This window comes from Lutjanus erythropterus, chromosome 1 (assembly GCF_056507025.1).
Source record: "Lutjanus erythropterus isolate fLutEry1 chromosome 1, fLutEry1.hap2, whole genome shotgun sequence".
NCBI classification, from domain to species: Eukaryota; Metazoa; Chordata; class Actinopteri; order Lutjaniformes; family Lutjanidae; genus Lutjanus; species Lutjanus erythropterus.
In genome coordinates this window covers 10,204,646-10,220,473 of record NC_139317.1, presented here as the reverse complement: position 1 = coordinate 10,220,473, position 15,828 = coordinate 10,204,646, and the positions used below count along the sequence as shown (strand labels likewise).

At 39.2% G+C, this 15,828-nt stretch overlaps 2 protein-coding genes across 5 annotated transcripts in view; both read left to right on the top strand.

The window, feature by feature from the left end:
- csnk1g1 (casein kinase 1, gamma 1) overlaps positions 1–5,039 on the top strand; it is a 44,251-nt gene extending 39,212 nt beyond the window's left edge. For 2 of the 4 annotated variants that reach the window (XM_084739012.1, XM_084738856.1), the window contains 2 exons: positions 773–796; positions 2,510–5,039. In XM_084739012.1, coding sequence (XP_084595138.1) covers positions 773–796; positions 2,510–2,564 — 79 coding nt within the window. In that variant the 3' untranslated portion in view covers positions 2,565–5,039. The remainder of the gene's footprint in view (positions 1–772; positions 797–2,509) is intronic. The other 2 variants (XM_084739084.1, XM_084738935.1) reach the window with 1 other exon arrangement.
- Positions 5,040–10,036: 4,997 nt separating this feature from the next.
- LOC146332627 (small ribosomal subunit protein eS17-like) lies at positions 10,037–15,557 on the top strand. Its single transcript, XM_084738733.1, has 5 exons — positions 10,037–10,190; positions 11,474–11,625; positions 14,172–14,277; positions 14,477–14,542; positions 15,436–15,557. The coding sequence occupies exons 1-5, from the start codon at positions 10,188–10,190 to the stop codon at positions 15,511–15,513; spliced, it is 405 nt and encodes a 134-aa protein (XP_084594859.1). The 5' UTR covers positions 10,037–10,187; the 3' UTR covers positions 15,514–15,557.
- Positions 15,558–15,828: the final 271 nt, after the last annotated feature.

Below are 15,828 nucleotides of genomic sequence, written 5' to 3'. Positions count from 1 at the left end.
ATTTAAAGGTCCAGTGTGTCTTAAATTTTGGTGGATCTATTTGCAGAATATGGCAGGTTATGCTTCTACTGTAGCCCAGAAAGAACAAACCAAACACTACCTCAAGATTTGGCCTTTTATGTTTTTCGCTTGCTTGGCAGCCACAGTAGATTCTAATGGCTTGGAAAGGGAGGGTGAGGCGAGTTGGTTTCAATCTATTACCTCACTGCTAGATGCCACTAAATCTTACATTATGGGTCCTCCCCTGTTCAGTGGTGCAAAAAGATTCTGTAAATCAGTACTTGAAAACTAGTTAAAAAGAAAGTATTACAAATAGTTGGGCCAACCAAAGCTTCTCTGCATTGTTGTCCGTTGTCTTCAGTCCACCGACCTTTATCAAAATGGAGGCAGGCATTCAATGTCTGACAATAAGTAACATTAAAAAAGCAGCTAAAAAACAAGACAAATGAATCATTTATTATTTTTTATGCAAGCAGGTGTAATTTTTAAAAAGGATGTCAAGTTCACCCACGACACAACATATTTTAAAGCTGTATTTCTTGGGAGAAATAATTAAGTATCTGCAGAGTGGGTGTTTTGTGACCTTTTTCTGCAGTATTTTCTCCTATATCTTCTCAAATGTTCCCTCTCTGTGTCCACCTTGTGTCCTGTTGGTGTGTTTGTGTGCATGTTTGTGTGGCATGTGCCCAGTCCCATCATCATCATCTTGGTCTTGCTGTATTAATCTATCTTACTTTTCTCTTTACACTCTTTCCTCTCTCTTCTTCTGTAGCTGCGTGAAAATGCTCAACCTGTGGTGAGTCCCTCTCTGCTAGTCCACATCAGACTCATGGGACAGGGAGTGGACCAGCCTAGGCTGGGCCCAGTGGAGTTGTTATTTACAAAATTTAACTAGACTCTTCACTGGTGCAATAGTTCCATATATCCCCTGAGAACACTGTCTACTATGTTTACGATCAGGTCTCTGCCCTTATCTGCCCTCTTTTCATCACCGCCCGATGTCGATAAGTGACAGATGAGTAAAGAATACAGCCAAGCTGCTGTGTGAGCAGGCATATCAACTTTACCATCAAGGCAGAAAGAAAAAACTTTGTAAACTGGGGTAGAAGTTAAAGTGCTAGTTCAGATTATTTGATGTGTGCTTGTGTGAGATTCTTATCTATATATTGCATTAACTGCATTAGATGGCGGCCGAGAGAAGCAGAGCAGTGCAACGGCATGGAAGCTAAGCAATGAACAAAATTTACTATAGTCACTTAAGAAAGGTCTACCTTAAAAAAAAATCAGCATCAATCTAAGTGTACGCTATGTTTAGAATATTTACACCACTTTACTTTGCTAACAGAAAGCCTTTTCTGACGGGAAACTGTTGTTATATAAAACCAACACCACACTACAAGATTTTAGCCCTGATTTCCCACTCGCCGACAGATTTTTGGATATCGCTGCCCGCAGATCAGAGATAAGTTGGTGTGTTTATGTGACAAAATGTAGCTTCAGTGTTTCCTCTATATGCAACTAGAAGTGACAGATGCCACTGATAAAAAATAAGGCTTTTTCTTCAAGAGGATATGAAAGGAGAGAGCTGGTGCTTATCACTTTGGAAACTAACGTGATATTAGTTTGGCTCCGGAGGCCTCGTTCCCCAGTTAATTAGCACACTTGTGAGCAAAGCATTTAAATGAAGAGGAAAGGGGCTCCGTCTTCACTTCAGAAACTTGATTTTGTGCTCTGGGCGCTCGATATTGATTGGACCTTTTTTAAGTGGCTAAAATACCTTTTGTTGCCGACTCTGTCCACAGCAGGACATTGCTTATCTTCCGTGCTGGTGCCCCTCTCTGCCTTTGACAACGGATAAGTACCTTATACAATCTACATCAAATAATCTGAACTATACCTTTAACTTAGTCATCTTTTTCTGGGCCCCAGTAATATTTGTAAGCCATGAGATATCATTCCTTTTTAGCGTCATATTTGGCTTCAAATTAAAGGTCTTTAAACTCTTGTTGCATGGTGCACCATTATTCGTTATTAATGAATTAATCTAAGAGTACCCAGTCACTGTCCTATGTCTTGATCCACAGCTTTTTTCTTGTCTTTGTATGTTTTTATTGACCATTCAGGCTCACCGTGTCTTGTGCTCTTTGTGTGCACTGCTCCATTTTTTTTGCATAGAAAAAAAAAACTGAAATAACTTCCTTCAGTCACTGCAGCAGTTTGTAGTTGAGTCCCCTCTGCCATTTTTCTGTTCTTTAAAAATGGTGGGAGGTGAATAAGCATGCAAACACTTGGTGGATGCTAATGTATTACTAATCAAACCTTTTGCCAGCTGCAGTTCTCACTATTATGAATCTAAAAAACATGTCCAGATTTGGATGACTCAAATTCAGCTCTTGTGATATTTAACACACTAATTTAAGCAGTCCGCTCATGTTTGTTCTTTCTTTTTGCTTCATCTGAAACCTCTCTCATCTACATATCGGTTTTTAATGTCCGTCTCTGTCCGCAGGTGCTGCTGCTTCTTCAAGCGAAAACGGAAGAAGAACACGCCGAGGCACAAATGATCGTCCACCACCGGCCTGAAACGCTCCAAGTGTCCGGCTCAGTTGATTGTGATTTCAGAAATCAATAAGGTCCCATTCAGAATGAAAGAGGGAGACGAAAGATCTTGATTTGAATTGCTCTCTGGAGGGGACCAGTTAAAAATGGTTTGTTGAGATGTACAAGATGCTTGTGTCTTTTTGATGGGAGTCCTTTTTATTGTTTTTCTTTTTTTTTTTTTTTTCCTCCTCCAAGATGTGTGGGAATGTTTTGCAGGCCAGTCGTCCAAACGGGGAACCTTTTTGTTGGAATTGTGCAGAGGATAATCTTGTTTTTGTTTTTCCTCCCCAAGACACCCAGCATTTGTATTTCTCTCCTTGTTTTTGGCATATTTTTTGCTCCTGTTTCTCTTCTGTGGTGTTGCAAAGGAAGAGACAGATCTTCCTGTGGAATCGACCTGTTGCATTACTATGATTTCTTTGTTTGACTCACAGAATCATATTTTCACTCCCCCCTCTGTCAAGTCCCAGCTCAAAGAGGTTTGCCCCCACCCCCCCCGGTTAGTTTGCTAACTCATTTTGACACAAAGCCTCCTTTGGTGTTTCCTGACGTAGGACTGAATGTAAACCTGAACACACGAGGAGGAGCCGAGAGTGTAACTGCCTCTCTTCACGTACAGGCACAAAGAGCATCAGTCTGCCATTTGGCCCCTGCACTTTTTTTTTTTCCTCCAAAGAGGTCAACCCTGGCACTGGGACCCGGGCCTGAGAGAACAGAAGACCAGAGACGCCTCCTGCACTGTGTTCGTTCTCTGAGGATGATTTCTGCTCACGCTGCTTGGTTAAAGCACTCCCCTCTTAACCACGCCGCTGTCAAAACACACTACAGTCTACTTTGACTCTCATGCTCCTTTTGGCTTTGTGATGATGAGCAAGCGGCAACCTGACACTTCTATAGATGGGGCTGGGGGAAAAAAATGCTATTTATGATATTTATCTCTTGGTTGCCACCAGTTTTCTTACTAATTCTAAAACATACACACTGAATGTATGGACAGAAGAGTAAATGACTGTGGAGCATTTATATAATCTGTCATGCGCATGGGAAGGAAATTGCAGTTAAGGAGTTATGACCAATGTTTTAAAAAAAGGAAAAAGACCAAAACTAAGTGGATTAAAGGGTGGGAGGGTCTTAAATGTTCTTGATCTTAATAATGTGATGGTTAATAATGGACTCACTGGGGGATGTTGCTTTGGAGTGACAAGAGAAACCGGCGTGATGTGCTTTGGAGATTGAATCACAGCCTCTCGACGCTACTGTCCAATGCCTTAACCCCCCAAACCAACCAACCAACCAACCAACCAACCAACCAACCCGACCACCACATCACATCACCAGTTGGATAAACAAGTTGATGGTTGTGAGATTTTGCAGCGCAATTATTTTGGGGTCACGTGTATAATAAAGCCCAAAAGTTGCGGACTGTTCCCGGTTAGTATCAGAGCAGAGCAGTTAATGACTTCCCTTGTAACGCTGATGATGTATTCCCGAGAGAGCGATGCCAAATGTAAGGTTTGGTGTAATAATCTGTAACGGTGTTAAAGACGTCCCTGTCCCTGCCCCTGCCCCTGCGTGTCCAGTCTGAAGACCCCTGTGCTGCAAAGCGATGTTTTACGTTTGGACGTCCCTCTCCTCCACGACGCAGAGAGAGAAAACCTTGAGCGAGGGCGGATAAGTGAACATGTCCATAACATTTTAATTTTAATTCAGTGTCATGGAGGACTGCCTTGAAACAAATATCCTCGATATGTCACCTTGCCTATCCTCCTAACAGAGAGTTGAATTACCGTACATAGGTGTTTTATTTTTTTATTTTATATCTTGCTAATGTGAATTTTTTTAAATGCAATTTTTGTTTTTTTTTTCCATTCCAAATAGCCATGGTTTTATGGGGAAAGAGAGGGTAACAAAAAAGCTTGAGACCATGACTGCACTACATTTGTTGACCCCGGCTTTCCCTGACGAGACCCTGCCTTCTTAATACTGTACTTTAAAAAACGTGCTTATTACTTTAATTGTAGCTGCCTCGTATGCTAGGCCTCTTCCCTATAGGGTGCAGGGAATACACCTTAAATTGATTTCAATCCCCACCCACTCCTTTTTTTGTGCCATGACATGACAACCCCCCTTCACCCTTCCCTTCCTCTCTGCACACACAAACACACACGCATGCACACACACACACACGCAAGTCCTAGATAAATCGACTCTCAGCTGAGTGTTAGATTTGGCGTTTTTTGTGGACCTGCTCCATCATCTTTAGAAATGTTGTAGATGTTGCAAACTATCTCGATGAATCAGTATGTAAACCTGCTTGTTGCGTGTATTTACACTGTATAGCTTTTTGGTTCCTTCTTACCCCCCCTGACATGTCAGTTACTCCGGGGTCTAAGTTATTGTGTTATTGAAAGTACTTGAATATGAAAAATCTTACGGGACCTTTTCTGTTTTGTTTTTGTTTTCTTGGTCATCATTATCATAGCAATTCCACACATAGGATTTGAGGGGAATGGTGGGAAAACAGGCTATTTGAATGACAGGTATTCATTTGTTTGAGATGTCTTAGTGCCTCTTTGAGTGTGTTGGACAGGTGACGTTTGTCAGAGTCATCTGTGAAGTCTCATGCTCGCTGGTGTAAACGACCGGGTGAGGGTTTCTTTGTTTTAACCCAGAACAGGTGCAGTTAGATGTTGGTTTGGAGGTTAAAGGGATAGTTCTGATTATTTGAGGTGGGGTTGTATGAGGTACTTAGCGATAGTCAATGTATGTGCTGGTCTGCAGGCGTTCAGTGTGGAGAAGCAGGAAGAAGACCCAACACGGAAGCTCAGTGATGCACTGAATCTTTTATTAAATTAATCATGAACCATGTTGATAATTGATTAACCTTTTTTTTTTTTTAATAAAAATTATTAATAATAAATTCTCTTATTCCAGCTCCTTAAATGGGAATATTGTCTGGTTTCTTAACTCCTCTATGACACTTGAGGATGTCATCTTGGGTTTTGGGAAACACTAACCAACATTTTTCACCATTTTCTAACATTTTATAGACTAACTAACTAATGGAGAAAATAATCATCAGATTAATTGACAATGAAAATCAAAGTTAGTTTCAGCCCTTTTAAAGAGAACACTTTATTTAGAATAATGTCACTGCTTTATTTTGCCTTTTCCAACAGGAAATCACTGTTTTATAAGCCAAATATCGCTCTTTCTCAGGCCACCAGACTCCATTGGCAAAAATTAGCAATTTTACCCTGCAGAACACAGGAGCTGCTGGTCTACCACTGCCTCGATCAGTTAGTTTGTGTTTGTTTATGACTTTGGTTAATCCCAACAAACCCTTTAAAACACCAAAGTCACACAATAACAAGGCTGCCCTTTGAGGCTGCGGTTGACCAGCAGCTCCCGTGTTCTGTGAAGTAAAATGGCTGTTTTTGCCAACAGACTTTGGTTGGTTTGATGAGAACAATATTTGGCATATTTAACATTAAACATTAACGTTTTACAATCAAAAAAGGCTGTGTGACGGTAAAGCGGTGAAAATATTTTAAATATAGCGTACAGTTAAACGATATTGATTCTTTTATGTGGGACATTGTTTAGCTTCCTCCACCGGGACACTGACTGTAGACCACCATCTACTGTAGGTAACACACTGACTATTAAAAAGTACCCCTTAAAGCCCCACTTAAAAAAATCTGAACTCCGTTAAAATCACTTTCTTGTCTCTGTGAAACATTCACCGTTGTGTTTTTTGATGTGGTGTCGGTAAAACCCTCCAAACCTGTGACATCTGCTGCCTCTGACTCTCTGCACAAATCATCAGCGGCGCCCGGACTGTTCCGTTCCAGCTAGCTGAGTAAAGTTGAAAGTATTTCTGTGTAGTGAGATGGATATCCAGACTATATAGCCTTCAATGTTCCCCCTGAATTCCCCGAGTGCCATTCCTGAGACTACTACTTACTAGCCCATGCCTTTTACCTGTGCCAGGAAAATATGAAGTTGAATGTTTTTTTTTTTTGTTTTTGACCATCGCATTCCACCTTGTGTCCTTGACGTGTCCACCGTCATTTTGAAAAATCACAGACTCAGTACCAGGAAGTGTTGTTGGAGATGTTTATGAGAGAGAAATAAGTGTTTTATGAGTCGCTTCTGTCGGTTTCTTTCTTTTATGTTGTAAACCAGAAGAAACCGACACCGTTTCATCGACTGAGTTTATCGTTCCGGAGTTGAATTCGTGACTGGTCATCTTTGCAACATCGGCTTCTTCCTCAATCTGTGGGTCGTCTTGCTCCTTTAGCTCACGGCTGAAACGGTAGATATAGATATATTACTCTGATGTATTTACTTTTTTACTCTCCCGGCCTCGTACAGAGCGATATAGGAGTACTCTGTATGCTTTGCATCTGCATGGCTTCTCTGGAGACAACGATGACGGCGGCGGCGAGCGGTCTCTCAACCTGTAGGGCTCATATACTGTTGGGTCACTGAGATGTTAATGGCTTCCAGTCCTCATGTAAGATAAATAACGTCTTCATCTCTTCTCACAGCACATTCCATTTCAGTTCCCATCATTTCTGATATTCCTTCACTTCAGTCAGTCAGACTTGTGTTTCTGGCTTTGGTTGTGTGTAACTCACATTCCTGTGTGTCAAAGCTGTGTAAATCGAAGCAAAGGACAGTTAAAGTGTGAATGAATGGCTTTAGGTCTTTTTGGGTTCTCTGGCACTTTTTCCTTGTTGCTGTACTGTAGAATTGTCTTGGATTTACTGTATATTTTTCTTTGAGGGAGAGGTTTAGGGTGACATTTACTGCAATATTGTGATGATTATTTGAAAATTGTAAATTGTACAGAGTTCACAGTTATACTCTTTGTTCTTTCTGTTGGGATTCCATATAAAATATGTATTCTTTGATTTTTTTTTTTTTCCCCCTCTCAGACTGTGGAAAATCTAATTGTACAGCTCCAAGAGTTTATCCTCCCCTCAGCATTGTTCTTTTTTTCAGAGCTATGATTAAGAGAAATCTTAAAACTGTAAATAAATATTATTGTGTTGAAATATGAATGTCACTTCAAAAATGTATTTGAATGAGTTAGTCAAGGGCTTCAAGAATGAAGGACCCACATTTCTTCTTTTTATGGTTTCATATTTTTAATTTACAGAAAGGTAAAGGTCCTTTTTATCTGAGATGCCTATGTTTTTTTTTCCTCCTCCTTGGATTCATATAATACAATGTTTCACACATGAACCTTATAAAATCACTTTTTATTCCCTCCACACCTAAAGGGAAACTCCAGTTTGCACCCTTTTTTATGTAAAATAAAAGATCTCTCCACCTTGTGGGAATGTCTTTTGTGAGATGATTTTGTACCAGTTGATTCAGATTCTGTATTCTGACTTTCATGAAATGGCAAATATACAAACAGTACATGAAGATGGTGGATTCGGCTAGTTTATGTTTCTGTCAGAGTAGATTTATACCATCAAATTCAAGAACAGCCACAGTACCTCCAGTGTTCCTAATATCAATTCCAGTACCTGAACTTTATCAGCTAAGTATCGATACTGGTGAGTTAAGAAATATAAACCATTATTACTAAACTCTTTGTTTGGAAGTTTGTGTTTAGTCGATCATATCTCTGTCGTCACTGTATTGTTAGGACTGTATCTTCTATCACTGTGAAGCTTATTCTTTTCCCTTTACAAAGATGTCCAGTCTGCAAGGATCCTGCATTTGTGGAATGAGCAGCGCAGCTGATCCTGTGGGTGGGTCCAAAGTGAAATGTGCCAAATTTCCCTGTAAATGTCAAACAGAATATTCTCCTGTTGGTACTGAGTCTCTTGTTTAGAGTTGTTTTCGGGGGATTGGCTGATTGAATTTTCTATCAGTAACAAGGAACAAACAAGACATGTTGGTAATTTTAAGCTTTATTCATTGAACAAACAGATCAATCGATCAAACACAAATTTCCAAACTGTTTTTGATGAGTTTATTTTAACAGCTGTATAGTACTGATGTATGTACTAGTAGATGCGACATGACCTATCATTGATTTGTGACCCGCTGACACAGGTTAAAAAATTTACCATAGGGGAAGCTCCTGGGTAGCAGCAGCGTCCTGTTTCGGGGCTAATAAATTATGTGATATCTGGTTGGTGCATAAACTCTTGCAATACCTGCTCAAGCAATTTATGCTGCATCAAGACATTTCCTACAGTGGTATCTGTATCGGAACAACTCTAATAGAGATAAGAGGGGACCTCAGATGGGTTAATTATACTTTTTTCTTCCCTGTTATGAGGAATTAAAACATACTATCCATGACAGTTAACATATACAGCAAGTTCTTTAAATAAATTTTCAAAAAGTTAGATTGTAAAGGAGTCCATCTTCTGAAGAACTTGGTGTTTTAGATGATCCTGACAAGAATGGAGCAGTTTGATCTCCAAAATATGTTGTCAAACCTACATAAACCTTTAAGCAAAGTTGTCTTGTCACAGGTTACATTCAGAATATCAATATGTTTTTGTTTTTTGTTTTTTTACATTTTGAGAAGTTTTTAAAGACCTTCACAGTTACACTAATCTGGCCTTTCACAGTTTAAAAAAATGGCAAAGATCAGAGAAATGTTTGTGAAACTAAACATTTTTCTAGCAAGGGTATGTTCTTTTTTTTTTTTTTTTTTTTTAACCGCTAAAATTTATATTGTGATTCTCCTTGGGGGCTCTGACTCCCAGTTTAACCACTGCTGACTTGGAAATCTCTACGACAGACATCTCCAAAACGCTGCAACTCACACCAAAAAGATCTAGGTGGTTAAACAGCACTACAGGGCAGGGGAAAAATGTGTATTTTTAATTTGGGGATAAACTATCCCTTCACAGTTCAAATGATCTTAGTCCCATAGAATTTAATCTTGCATTTGCATTTCAAAGTTTAAAAATGTATTACTCAGAAATAAACCTTTTGTCATTTAAAATTTGTAGTGAAACAGACTTTGTGAAACGCCCACAAAGAATGATTTGCTACCTTATACAATATATAGTTAATTTGCGTATTAAATATTGTATTACAAAATAATCTCATCTTAAAAGACTTTTCTGCTTTTTAAAAATACTTTAATATTTGAAGTACTTGTTTTACAGCCAGATGTTTAGTTTTAGTTTGGTTTTAATCAGTTTCAGTATTAGTTTTACTTATTTTTATATTGTAATTAAAACTATGAAGGGTATTGACATCCCAGTCTCAATTAACATGCCCCAAAACCGATCGTGTTTTTAAATTTGATTACAATTTCCTGACATTTCCTGTATAATTTGAGCTAATTTTTTGTAGTTAGTTTGTCCATAAATTCGTCCATTTAGTTTTTCCACACGTAACTGCAGTTTTAGTTTAGTTTTAATTAACTTAAATAACCTCGCAGTGAACTGTGTTGCCTGTTTGTTGCGTTTCTTCCCTGCACTTCTCACCTCCCGCCGCTGGTGGTCGCTGTTGGCGGCGGCGCTGCGACACCGGCGGCTGTGAACTATAAACTTCCTGTATGAACCTCCGGTGCTTCTCTTCCACCGGTCCGAGTCAACATGGTGGGTACACAACAGATCACTTCACGGCTTCAGCCCTCACAATCCTTCTCAATCCTCACTGTCTGTCCGCTCACCGAGCGGTTATAAGCATCAGTGTGAACACAAACGGCACAAAGATTTATAAACGGTGGATTTTGAGGTACTTTAGTGGAGTTAAAGACATGAAAACACAGGCTAAATGTTCCGGGATTACTAGCTAAGTGGCCACCCAACGGTTAAAAACGCGTCTAAAACGTCACTGTTAGACATAAATTAACGCTTAAATTTAAGCTCCGCTTTCTCCGGTTAATGTTATTTACTTATTTCCGAGTGTCAGTTGAATTTGTAGCCGTTAGTAACAGTCAGTTTTATTGTCATTAGACGATTCGTGTTTCATACGATAATAGGGGTCTAACGTCACAAGTCCAGGACAAAACCTTACAAGTAATTCACGATATTTAATAGTTTGAATCATCATCAGTTCTCATTATACTGTGACGCTACGTTTTGGCAGAAATTTATTTGTAAAGGTCTTGAAATCGGTGTCCTTTTGGTGCTGAGACTTCCCGGTCAGAAAGCTGTCAAACAGGCTTAGTTTGTTAAGGTCAGGGTCCAGTAAGTGTGATTTCAATTTAATTAGCATTTTAGTTGGCCTCAAAACTAATTCAGGGTTTCTGCAGGTGTCAGAGTTATCAAGTCGGTCTTACTTTTATAAAGTTGGATTTAATTTCAGTCTTGCTTTTCAATGTATTTTTGTGGAAAAAAAATATTGATCATGCTGTTAAAACTAAAAAACGCAATGCAAACTGTACTTTTTTTTTTTTGTTTGCCAGTGTGGGTGTGAAATAGGTCTTAAATTACCTTCATAATAGTCTGAAAAAGCCCTAAATTTAACTTGTTGAAACCTGCAGAAACCCTGTGATTTATGTGAGTCGAGTAAACTTGCAGACAACCTGAGTATCAAGACCACAGAAAAATACCTCCTGCGGTGTAATTAAAGTAAATTTATGTTTATCAGAGTCTGAAGAAATTCATAGATTTGGGAAGAACAAGTAGAAATGTGCTGCTTTCATTTCTGGCTGTTGATAGTTTTGCTCTTTTTAAACAACAAAACAGTTAATTAATAAAACGCATCACTGAAAATCTTTTGAAATACTGTCTCAGCTTAAAGTATTTCCAGTTTGACGACCTACTTCTTGATTTAGTGTGATTTTCCTCTGCACTTGAACACCCCTCAGGTCATCTGTAGCTGGTTATTTTATAACTTTATTTCTCATTTGGTGCTCTGTTTGGTTGTTCTTCAGGGACGCGTCAGGACCAAGACAGTCAAGAAGGCCGCCAGGGTCATCATTGAGAAGTACTACACCCGTCTGGGTAGTGACTTCCACACCAACAAGAGGGTGTGCGAGGAGATCGCCATCATCCCCAGCAAGCCTCTGCGCAACAAAATTGCAGGGTGAGTTGAATTTGTTGCTGCTGTGTTTGTGTAAACTGCTGTTCACTCCTGCTTGCTGTTCTTCAGACAGTTTTATCTGGTTTTTATTATTTGTCCAGAACAAGTGATTTTGTGTCCGTTGCAGTATGGTTCACCTTTTTCAAGTCAACCTCAGATTTGATGTTGACATGAACGTGTTGTTCTGCAGCTGCATAAAACAGGCCATTTCATGATGGACTGTCTGACATGTTGAAGTAGCTTTAGCAAGAGAATGTATCATAGACTTCTCATTAACTTCTTTTAAATTACATTTGTCAATAGGGTCGGGCCGATGGATGAAGCCATCATCCATCGCGATGCTCATCTGACTTTTTTATCATTGTAACATTGTGATTTAAAAATGAAGGATGGGTTTATTATAATAGCAACTGGCATCAGATTTACTAAAGGAAAACAGCATAAAGTACTGCCCACTTTGCATTTTTATGTATTTCAGATATTAATTACAAAGTATAAAAGAAAGTATAGAAAAATTCTATCATCCATTGTGATGTTTCACTATGAACATGACCATCGCCCAACCTTATTTGTCAATACTCTCAGTATTTGTTAGAAAAGACCTCACTTATCTCAGAATCATTTTTAAGAAAAAAAAAAAGTCCACATTCTCTGATTCTAGCTTCTTAAATTTTTATTCCTCTATGACACTAAACTGAGTATTTTTGGGTTGTGAGTAAAACAAGACATTTGAGGACGTCATCTTGGGCTTTGGGGAAACACTGATTGACATCTTTCACCTTTTTTTGACATTTTGAAACAGCTGTTCATTAATCAATTCAATAATTGACTATAGAAACAATCATTAGTTGCAGCCCCGGTGTCAGAGTTAAGCAGAAACACAAGACATCAACAAAAACATCAGCAGCAAGTAAAGTTAAAAGCTAAATATATGCAGACACAAAATTCAGCAGACACAATTGGTCAACTGTATGAGCAGCTTAATATAAGTAGGATAATTTGAGACTGTCTGACTGCAATGTTCAAACACTGCATGTTTTAAAAATACAGTCATGCAATATTATGTGAATATACAGAGTGGAGGGAATATGTTAAGTGTCTTTGTTTAGGATGGTTATGGCCTGGGAGAAGAAGGAATGGACCCGACGTGTGGTCCTCGTTTTCAGACTTCTGAGTCTGTGATGTTTCAGGGAGGGAAGACTTTGGAGGAGGAGGAGGTGGAAAGGGTCAGCCATGATTTGCTTTGCCCTCTTTTCCACCTGGAAGTGTTGGGGCTGGTTAGTTTCCCCCACACTGGCCAGAAATAGCAGAGAAAATCTTTTCCTGGCTTCTCAGTTTTTAGGTGGGAAAGAGAATAAAAGCTGTAGTGTGTCTCCTGGTCCTGTTTGGCCCAGTCTGCATCAGATGTGGAGTCTGAGAGATAACTACAAACAGTAATGGTTTATACAGACATGTCTTTCATCTGTATGCATTGCTGTCATGCATTCTTGGCAAGACTGTTAATTTGTAATCTTGGTGAGTCGAGCCTTAAAACAACAGGACTGAAAATATCTTTGCATCTGTGCTGCAACATTTAATTTGTTTTGTAAGTACATATTATTGTTACTGGTGCTTGTGCTTCTAGTTTAAAAGCTGCAAGGTGTGTGGCGTTGATGTTAATGTTATAGAATTAAAAGGTGAGCTGTAAAATCGCTGTGTAACTGTGTTCTGCTCATTTTGAGTTTAAGACAAAAGTATATTCAGCAAAAGTTTAGCTGTCAGATCAGATAGTGTTCTCTCTGCTGTCGTCTTGAGCCTTCGGGGTTGATGTGAAAATAAAACTACAGCCTACTCTCAGTGTGTTTGAAGCTGGTGGTAGTGAGCGCGGAGATGTTTGAGAGTGAGTCAGCAGGCAGTATATTCCCTCAGAAACTGGACTGCTGGAGTGTCCTGCAGCTGTTCATCTAAATTAAACATTTTACCCAGTTTAATGCAGTTATTCTTGGACTTGAGGCTTTTTGTTGAGACATTTAATCGGCACTTGTGCTGAAAAAACAGAGGTGCAGGCTTCTTGTTTTGCTCCAGTTATTTGTGTGTTTTTGATTAAAGTGTTGTGACATCTCCCACCTCAGTGTGGACCAGACTTTATTAGCACATTGTAGTTTTTCCAGACAGCTGGAGGTCAGTTGTGTGAATCCTCAGCAGACACTGAATGCTGAGTACTTTAGTTGAATTAAGCTGTTTTTTGTTTTTTTTTGTACACTCAGACTGTGGCACACCACAAAGTGATTGTTGCTGAGTTGATAATGATATTCCAGATGTAGAATAAACCAGGAAGGTCATCAACCATAAAAATGGTTTGTGGGTACTAATTGAAAGTTCTCGCATTATATTCAGTCACAGGGATTTTTTTTTGTCTTTCTTTTTTGAGTGATCTTTGTATTTGAACATGAGAGCAGTTACACAATGATCACTCACAATTAGGTTTGGTAACACAATAAATCAAATTCTAGGTGCAACTAGTGAAATAGTCTTCTGGTAATAACTCTGTGTTCCCGTTTGTCTCTCAGGTATGTGACGCACCTGATGAAGCGCATCCAGCGCGGTCCAGTCAGAGGAATCTCCATCAAGCTGCAGGAGGAGGAGAGAGAGAGGAGAGACAACTACGTCCCAGAGGTCTGTTCCCGCTCGTCTCTTTGTCTTATCCGTTATGCTGTTTCATGAGATGGCAAATTTGTCGCTTTGGTTTGGAAACTCAAGTACATGTTGCAGTTTTCTTTGGTTTGATAATGGATTTCCCTACGACAGGCTTGATTAATCATTTTGCAAAGCAGCTTTGGTGTAACTGAAATTTTTTTTTTCTTTCATCCTGTAGATCTCTGCTCTGGATCAGGAGCTCATCGAAGTGGATCCAGACACAAAGGAAATGCTCAAGATGCTGGTAAGTGTAAAACATATCTGCTGCTTTTAATGAGCTTTTGTTTTAAACTTGAAGATTTTCAGTTTGGCTACACAGTTAGATATTTTATTGAGCACATCTAAAAACCAAATGTTGACCAAAGTGCTTAACATAGTGTGATTACATTCAGATAAAACAGCAACATGATTATAAATTTATTGATTTTTGTAAGTGTAAGACTCAATCATTTTAGATAACATCATGTATTGTACAGGGAATGTCAGGTGCAGCTTATCACATTAATTTAGACATCACTGCATGCATGTGTTATCAAGGCTAACAATCTGACCATGCAGGTTATAGACATTAAATATGTAGATGTTGCATTCACTGCTTCAGCCTGCTGCTGTGATACTGGACAGGGCCCCGTTTCCCAGAGCCTTCGTAGCGCTACGTGTGTCGTAAGTTGTATTTTAAGGTCTCCCTTAAAGTTGTCCCAACTCTGGGAAACAGCCCGTAACCTTAAAGGAGACCTTAAAATACAATTTACGACGCATGTAGCGCTACGAAAGCTCCGGGAAACGGGGGCCCAGAGCAAGACTGACCTGTGAACAAATACGTGTAAACAGGGGAGCTGTGTTTTTTCTGGAAAAAAAGTACATTTATTTCTCGAGATTCATTGAAATCTCTTGAGAAATAAATGTACTTTTTATCCAGAAAAAACACAGCTCCCCTGTTTACACGTATTTGTTCACAGGTCAGTGTTGCTCTGTCCAGTATGGCAGCAACATTGATGTACAATCCAAAGATGTTTATGGGGGTCTTATGTTGCAGACAGCATGCACAAATAAGTGATGTGACAGCATGCACAAATAAGTGATGTGATGTGGTTTATCCGCCTAAATCATGAATCTTTCTTTTTCTTCCTCTTGCAGGATTTCGGTGGCCTTTCCAACCTTCAAGTCACTCAGCCAACTATTGGAATGAACTTCAAGACACCACGAGGACTGTAGAATCATGTTAGATAATCCTCTTAATAAAGAGACATAATAATCAACAGATTTTTCCTCTTGTCTTTAATCCAGGAAGTGATGAATATTACCTAAACAATACATGAACAGCAACATGGGACGTGTACTTCACAGTTTTCAGCAGCCGGAGTCAACACACACAGCAAGCAGCACCACTTTTATAATAAGGGTACAAATCATATACTTGTAATGCTGAACTTAAGTAATGATCTATTAGATTTGTTTTAATCAGTGACTTGATCGTTTGTTATTGGCGAACAGCTGGTTATTCATGATACAGCCTGGATTTTTATCAAA